Source organism: Trachurus trachurus, assembly GCF_905171665.1.
Source record: "Trachurus trachurus genome assembly, chromosome: 3".
In the NCBI taxonomy this organism is placed as follows: domain Eukaryota; kingdom Metazoa; phylum Chordata; class Actinopteri; order Carangiformes; family Carangidae; genus Trachurus; species Trachurus trachurus.
In genome coordinates this window covers 19,557,957-19,566,300 of record NC_139893.1, presented here as the reverse complement: position 1 = coordinate 19,566,300, position 8,344 = coordinate 19,557,957, and the positions used below count along the sequence as shown (strand labels likewise).

Sequence of the window (8,344 nt, the reverse complement as noted above, 5' to 3'; positions counted from 1 at the left end):
CTGTGATACCTCTCATTTTGGAATCGCTTCTCATAATAGGGTCATCATTTCATCACTTAGCCAATCCAGAGCCCTGCCATTCAGCCTTGCGGGGATCTTGGGGAGTAGGCAAGGAGGGGGATTGGACGGGGCCCCATCAAGAGTAAACTGAACACACACACACACACTCTCTCTCTCTCTCTCCATACATCTTCATTCAAGTCAATAAAAGAAAAAGAGATCGCAAGAACAGAAAAGATATCAGAAAATGGATTATCTCTCCTGAAAGCCAAATTGGTCCATTGTGCTTCAGGTAAACTTGTAAGATTTTTAAAGTTAAATAAAATCAACAAATCTGAATTGTGTATCATGCGAGTACTGTTTGTGATATTTACCATCAGGTCATCATCAATTTAGTTTAATCTGCAAGTGTGTGTGTGCATGCCCGTGTGTTGGAAGGGTTGAGTGGTTCATTTCACAGACTGCTTGGTGACATACAATAAGAAGGCTTCCTCAGTATGGATCTGGACAAAGTCAAAACATGGACAACAAACACTCAGTTATTATTTTTAATACATTTGTATAATAAAACAAAAACTTTATACCAGTAACATTAGCACTGTAAAAACACAAGCAGTGTAGTAACAGCTGATGTCATGGCTATCACATTTAAAAAATACATAAATAAAACGGGTAAAATGACTGCTGTAATAACATTTATGTTAATGATAATGGCTAATCATGGCTGTATATGATGCCAGTTGTTTAGTCAAGTAGCATAAGGCACATATGTTTAATCATTTAATAACCCCCCTCTTCAAAAAAAATGCAAGGTCAAAAATAAATTACATCCATTATTTGCAGCAAATCTCCCCAAAGCATTTGGAGCGAAACTGTTTTGAATTTCAATTGGCTTCCAAGTGGCAAAAGCCCTCAGCTAATACATCAAAGAAAAATTGGTGTCAACTAATCGGTTTAGGACACAGATTTAGAATGGTTAAAAAATCCCATGAACACTTCAAGCATTTTTCTGTATACCACTAAAGGCTTGAGAGCAGAACAGCTGACCTTGTGCGCTCCGGAAACCTGTCCGCCACGACATTAACTGTTTAACTCACCCAGCCACGCAATTAGTCCGCCACAACGCATAGTGTTGTGTAATAATAGCCTCTATATCCAATTTAGATTACACTTGCTCCCTGAGGCATTTTTAAGAGGCATTCACCATCTTTCATTCACTTCTTCTTTGCCACGTAAAGCCGTTTTCATGCGTCAAAACCGAGGTCGTCCTCTCAGGGAGGAAGAAAAAGAAAAAGAAAAAAAGAAGCGATAACGATGAGGAAACGACAAAGTTAGAAGCTGTCAAAACACCACACATCAAGATTTAGATTTCGGATCCGCGTACTGCATGAAGACAAGCCACTTCTACGCACAAAAAAACACACATTCAGTTTTCCACCTTGAAATAATAATAAAAAAAACCCGCAAATGAGCAAAACTATACTCACCTACACCTCTTCTACCAGTGCAGTGCAGAGAGGTGGTAGCACTTGCCATAACCTACTCCTATTATAGGCTCCGTGATCTCAAATTATGGGTCCTCCTCCTACTTCACAGAGCAACTCTCAACAGAAACGCATTAAGGAGGACACATGACACAGACCTCTTCATCCGAGGCTCTCTTCTCGTCTCTAAACTTCACTCGCATCTTTTTAAGCACAAGATAAATGCAATGCGTAATGGCATTAATTCTGCATGGCACTTTGCAACAGCTCCCTGCGGCACGTATTCTACAATGTGGAAGTTTTCTTTTTACATCACGGGATGACGGACGATATTGTCACTGTGAGAAGAATGTACCTGTGTCTGCTAATGAGGCTGTATTTTGCCTTTTTTTTCATAACGTAACTCCAGTAAGGATGATAACTGTCTCTACCAGCTACTGTCACTGTTGTAGCTGCTGTTGTGGGGAAAAAAAAAAGTTGCCGTAATTAGTTGACTGTCTAAAGGCTGTGAAACTAGGTCTCATAGTATCACTGTCATCTGATTAGGCTCTACTGTAGGGTCGCTTTGTGTATCCATTCTTCTTTCTGTTTCCCTTCTTTCCTCTCTCTCTCTCTTTCTCCCTCTGTGTGCGTCTATGTGTGTGTGTTTAAGTCTGCGTCGGCTCACACTGTACCAGCGTCATCATTCTTTGCTCTCTAGAGGTTTTCAGAGCGTAAAAAAAAAAAAAAAAAAAAAAAACACGTGAGTGTGTGCACACACTCTTTAGCAGCGCCTACAGCGATCCCTTTCGGCTTATCTGAGACTTGAACTGGAAAGTCAATCACCAGAATGAAAGCAGCTCTTAGACAGCCTATTAGAAACACTGTTAAAAATAATTAATATAGCCCAGCACTATTTCTTGGCGCTACTTTAGTCATCCACAACCCATGAAATTGATAGTTATTTTTTAATGTCTTATGTGTTTATTAGAAATTCTAGACTACTACTACTATATGTCTAATAATACCACCTAAAAACAATAAACATACAAATAATAATAATTTATTTAATAATAATTATTTTAATATTTCTATTTTATGGATCATTTAAAAAATCGACATTTGGCAGTTGTCCAATGCCCATTAAATATAAAAAGGTAAGAGTGACATATTAAACAGCCTATCCAATATTTCAGCAAAGAAATATATCTGCTGTGATCAAATGAGATTACATCCACTGGTCCAGGCGGATTTGGTGTAGTTGGCACTAATCTGCCCTGGCTTGAGGGTTTATGACTTTCTGAGTGTGTGTGTCTGACTGGTTTATTCCAGGATCTATTACAAAAACTATTTAACCGTCGCCACAGTAAATCGTTCAAACACAAGTGGCGGCGCAGACTAAACATAGCTACTTCTACAAACCACAACACCCAAATGTCAGCGAGGAAAAAGTTTGTTGGCATTCAATAACTGTTCCGATAGAGCCGTTCGGTCGAGCGCCGATTTGCGCCATCTTACTTGCACTTTTCAGCTGTCATATATCTTACCAATGCAATCTGAGTCTGGCGTTAGAAAGTCGGCAATGCACAATAGCAGTAATCCATCTGAAACTCCCACTGCGGAATTTAACACGGAGATCACGGAGCGCCAGTCTGTTGATATAACGCACATATTTAAAATGACGACTTTTTTTTTTACGCACAAAGGAAGAATAACAAAAAAGAGAGCACAGCACTGGAGCGCCTTTTTAATTCCTGCCGGTATCTTGCAAGCCCATATCCTGGCACACAACAGCCGATTTGTTATTGATCAAGTGTGAAAGTGACGGCTTCGTATTTGGAGGAAAAAAAGAAGAAAGTTGGGAGTTGACAGACTCGCATGATGTCGCCATCCAAAAGGGGGGTGGGGAGGGGGGGGGGCTGCCAGACGCACTTGAGACTTACTGCAACGAGCCTTGTTAAAGAGGGAAAAAATAGAGAAATAGAGAATGGGAATGATTGTTAGTTAACGCGAGAGAAGGGATGGGGTGAGGAAGGAACAGAGAGAGAGGGAGCACGGGAGGGAGAGAGGGAGGGAAAGAGAGAGAGAGCGAGAGAGCATGGGTTTGGGCAGGGCTGTGGTTACCCAACATAAGCTTGCCTTTTCCTTCGGTGACTACACCCCGAGAGGAGGAGCATAGTGTGCAGCGTAGTAGGCGTCAGGATCCTCAATTTCCAACTTAGCATCTTGGCAGGACATTTTCCCAAGCAAAGCCCCCGTCCGACGGGTAAAAAAAAAAAACTTCTGCACGGGCATGAGAGCGACCATGCAACTCAGATAAGGGAGCAACAGAAAAACAAAACGAGGCAAAACATCCGACGAGCAGTGGCTGACTGGCTGGCAGCGACCAAAATAATCAAATCAGTATCTAAACCGTTTTTGGTTTTTTTTTATTTAGTCACTTTGACTTTTTTTGTCCTCACCATTGTCATTTAGAAGGGGGGACAGACAGCGGGTCTGCAGACACACGGCTCTATGCGCCCCGACAGCAGCGCATGAGAAAATAAAGGGGGGAAAGTGCGCAAGTTAAGTGGCTTATACTCTCCGGGCTCCAGCATGGCGTATCCTCAGGGCTACTTGTACCAGCCGTCCGCTTCTTTAGCCCTGTATTCATGCCCTGCGTACAGCACCAGCGTTATATCCGGACCCAGAACGGAGGAACTTGGAAGATCCTCTTCGGGATCTGCTTTTGCGCCCTATGCCGGATCTACTGCGTTCACCAGCGCCTCGCCAGGCTACAACTCCCACTTACCATACAGTGCAGACGCGGCGGCAGCTGCCACATTCACCTCGTACGTGGTGAGTAAACTAAAGGTGATTATTCATAGTAATAAAAAAAAACGAGGACGTTAGCTTGCTCTAAAAGACTTGAGTGTCCGCTGTGTGTGAGGAGACCAGCGATTAGGAAGAAATGTGCGTCACTGATGAGCGCATGGATATACAATGACAGAATGGCAGGTCCAGAAATCGTGTTGTTGAGCAAACACAACTAATTTTACTGAGTACTGTGTTATTATGTGGTCCCTAAGTAAACTGTAGTTTTTTATTCCAAAGAGTAGCCAATGCCTTGCCGGAGCTTCTACGCTCTCAACTGAGTACAACGCGCGGTCTGAATACAATTTAGGTCACTGTATCTGATTCTTTTCTTTCCTTTAGTTGTGCGTCTTGTGAAACTTAAACGTTAAAACTTTTGGAAAAAATAGACAGTTTTTTTTTTTGGCTGTTGTATTCTCAGTGACTGATCTCATAGCAACACAAGTCATTTATCCAAACTGGTTGTGCAGGCCTATAGTTATACCACAAAGGCTGATCCCATTAGAATAGGAAAAGAAACAGAATGTTATAGGCCCGTCATGCATAATGTCAACACATAAGCATAACTGCAAATTATACTATTTTAATAGCGAGAATAATTGCAAATTTAGGCTGACATCTTGTTAATACAAATAAAAATACACAGGAACACAAAACTATATTCCAGTCAAGTTCAGACAAACTCCACAAACAATTATCCCAAACTTGAGCTACTGGATTAAAGCCATCGTATTCGTGTGTACGTGTGTTTGTGTGTTTCTGTGTATGTGTGCGTGTGTGTATGTGCGCACGCATGTGTCTATGCGTGTGCACGTATGTGTGTGTTCCTGTTCGTTTGCTTTTTAACTATTGCGAAGCAGTTTAGAAAAAAGTGAATGTGGCTGAACTTAAACACACGTTTACATTTTTTTTATTATCATTTTTTTTTCAGGGTTCTCCCTATGACCACACTACGGGTATGGCAGGTTCAATAGGATACCACCCTTATGCAGCACCTTTGGGCACCTACCCTTACGGTGACCCAGCATACCGTAAAAACGCAACCCGGGACGCCACTGCCACCCTGAAGGCCTGGCTCAGTGAGCACCGCAAAAACCCCTACCCCACCAAGGGCGAGAAGATCATGCTGGCCATCATCACCAAAATGACCCTCACCCAGGTGTCCACCTGGTTCGCCAACGCCAGGAGGAGGCTAAAGAAGGAGAACAAGATGACCTGGACCCCCCGGAACCGGAGCGAGGACGAGGAGGAGGACGAGAATATTGATTTGGAGAAAAATGACGACGACGAGCCAAACAAGCCCACAGACAAGGGAGACTCCACAGACACAGAAGCAGGTCGGTGGTGCAGGGGGGGGAAGAAAAGGGAGAAAAAAAATCATCAATTTTTCATCGCAGTCGTTTCCACTCAGGGTGCAAAATTGATTGCTGGTTAATGGTGGTATATTATTTATAATGGGACAATTGCTTTAAATAATAATCACCTTGAACTCCCCTCGTTTGACTTCTCAGGGGCTGAAATTGCTGGTGACGCAGAGTGTTTAGCAGTCAATTTATCTTTAACTGCATAATAAGGATACAGCTGCTCTGCTGCGCCGGTATTTGGTTAAAAATCACTGCCATTGTATGATAATTATATTCTCGTTTTTAACCATTTTTTAATTCTTATTATCATACTAAGGATTTAAAATTACATGATATACCGAAAATATATTTTAAATGAAAACAGTCAGCATGATATATGATCAGCCTTTAATTTGTAGCACGTTGTTCGTGCATGTGCAACACTGTTTATACTCTTTCATAATTGTGGAAAGGAGTTCATTCACCTTTTCAGGCTGGCACACATCTTTATGAGGTCAATTTATGGCATACACAATAACTGTTTTTCAGGAAAACCTGCATAAGCAGCCCAATTATTTTTATAGATCCGATTTAATTTTGCATTTGCTTTTCACTTGCCTCACGATTACCTAAACCATATGTTAGCAGCGTTTTAATGTTGGGCTTATTTGGCAGTAATTCTGATCTTTATTTGTGCTTTAGATCATAAACTCCTGAACCCAGGGGACATAGACTGTGACAGATTTAAAGAGGAGAGCCATGGCAAAGACACGGATCCTCTTCTGAGCGACTCGGAGTTAAAAGACCAGGAGGAGCGGACTACAGACTTGCTGCCGGATTCCTCAAAACCAACCACTTCGTCTCCCTCGGCGGTGCCCCGGGGGAACCAGACCGTTGCGCAACAAGACAAGCCGTCAGATTTGAGCCATGCACCGGGTACGGTGACCAGCAACGTGACCTCTGTTATCCACTCGCCCCCTTCGGCCCCCAAACCCAAACTCTGGTCCCTTGCGGAGATCGCCACGTCATCAGACAGGTGTAAGGGCAGCGGCGAGGCGCCACAGGCTTGTCCCGGTTTGGGTCATAGCGCAGTAATGGGCACCAACGCGTCTCCATCACGGTCCTCCCCTCAGTGCCCGCTCCCCAACAGCACGGTCCTATCCAGGCCTCTGTACTACACCTCCCCTTTCTACCCCGGCTACACGAACTATGGTGGCAGCTTTGGACACCTTCACAGTAACCACGGCTCGGTAACCACGGGCTCCACGGCACATTTCAATGGATTAAACCAGACTGTGTTAAATAGAGCAGAGGCTTTGGTAAGGGAGAGCCAGAAAGTCAGAGGCCAAACGCAGGTAGATCTTTGTAAAGACTCCCCTTATGAACTAAAGAAAGGTATGTCAAACATTTAATACCTGATATTTTCCACTCACCGCGGACTTTTATTTATTTTTTGTGGTTGCATAAAAAAGAAAAAAAGAATGATGAAGCAAATTCTAAGAACAGTTATTTTCTGAGTAAATGCTTATCCTCAAATTTTTAGTTTCTGAATGGTTAAACCTAAAATGTAACAAGAATGGTCTTAATCGCTGCAGCCGCCTGAGTCTATTTGTATTAAAGACTAACATGTATATTTAATGTAGCATTTTTGTATTTAAAATGGACAACACACTATCTTTGAAGTAAATTATGGAAAAAAAAATACATACTTGTGCAGCGATTATTTGGGGGAGCAGTTGGAATGACCTGATGTGTGTCTGAAGGACATGTGCTCTATACGAAATATTAATACAATTTTGCACCGTGACAGATGTTTCAATGGCAATTATCATTTCAAAATATTGTGGTAGTGAGAGGAGACACCGTGGAAGGAAAAGGCCTACATTTAGCTTAAGGATGATGGGATATCTACTAATGGGCTCAGTTTCGGGGTTTTTGTTGTTGTTGTTGTTGTTGGTGCAAATATGCAGAGTATTTTTTTCTTAAAATGCTTGAAACAACACGAACGTAGCCTACATATTTGTTCTATGGCTTATCACCAGTTCATATTGATCTTTTAAATTCACCCAGGGCCTCTTTTTTTTCTTTTACTTGAGCACGATCCTAAAAGTAGATATTGATATAATAACAACACCGAGGCACAGTCATTTAACCCAATTACCTATCGTGTTTTATGCAGAGCAATCAGGTGGTGAACTCCGGTAATGAGCTCGATTTTATGCCAAATTTAGACCTCATTACTATTTTCCAAGGCGTGGCAAAGCTGTTAAGAGGGACGCGACCATGCATTTAGAACATACTGCCCTATTATATATCATTAATGGAGAGTCTCTTTAATGGCGCGTTAGATATGAAACATAGCTGTTTGGACAAAAGGGAGAAAGCTGTGATGCACACTGCACGGATAGATAGACACACTGAAGCCGGTAGCAAGGCACTGTCCTCTAACTCTTCCAACTTCTGCAGGTAGGTGTCACACTTGCTCCTAATTTCAGGGGGACTCTTTGTTAATCCGTCACGGAAACCCATCCCTGATCAAATGGCCTGGTTAAAAAGAAGTGGAGCCAATGGGGCACACACAATGATCACAGTTATTATGAGGATTATAGCAACTTTCACGAGTGGATACAAAAAAAAGGCATGAATTACATATTTGACCGACATGCAGAACAAAAAAACATAAGG

At 42.2% G+C, this 8,344-nt stretch overlaps 1 protein-coding gene across 1 annotated transcript; it reads left to right on the top strand.

Moving 5' to 3' along the window:
• The first annotated feature begins 3,722 nt into the window (after window positions 1-3,722).
• On the top strand, window positions 3,723-7,344 carry irx5a (iroquois homeobox 5a). Its single transcript, XM_083969299.1, has 3 exons — window positions 3,723-4,301; window positions 5,248-5,653; window positions 6,362-7,344. The coding sequence occupies exons 1-3, from the start codon at window positions 4,059-4,061 to the stop codon at window positions 7,069-7,071; spliced, it is 1,359 nt and encodes a 452-aa protein (XP_083825425.1). The 5' UTR covers window positions 3,723-4,058; the 3' UTR covers window positions 7,072-7,344.
• The last annotated feature ends 1,000 nt before the right edge of the window (window positions 7,345-8,344 follow it).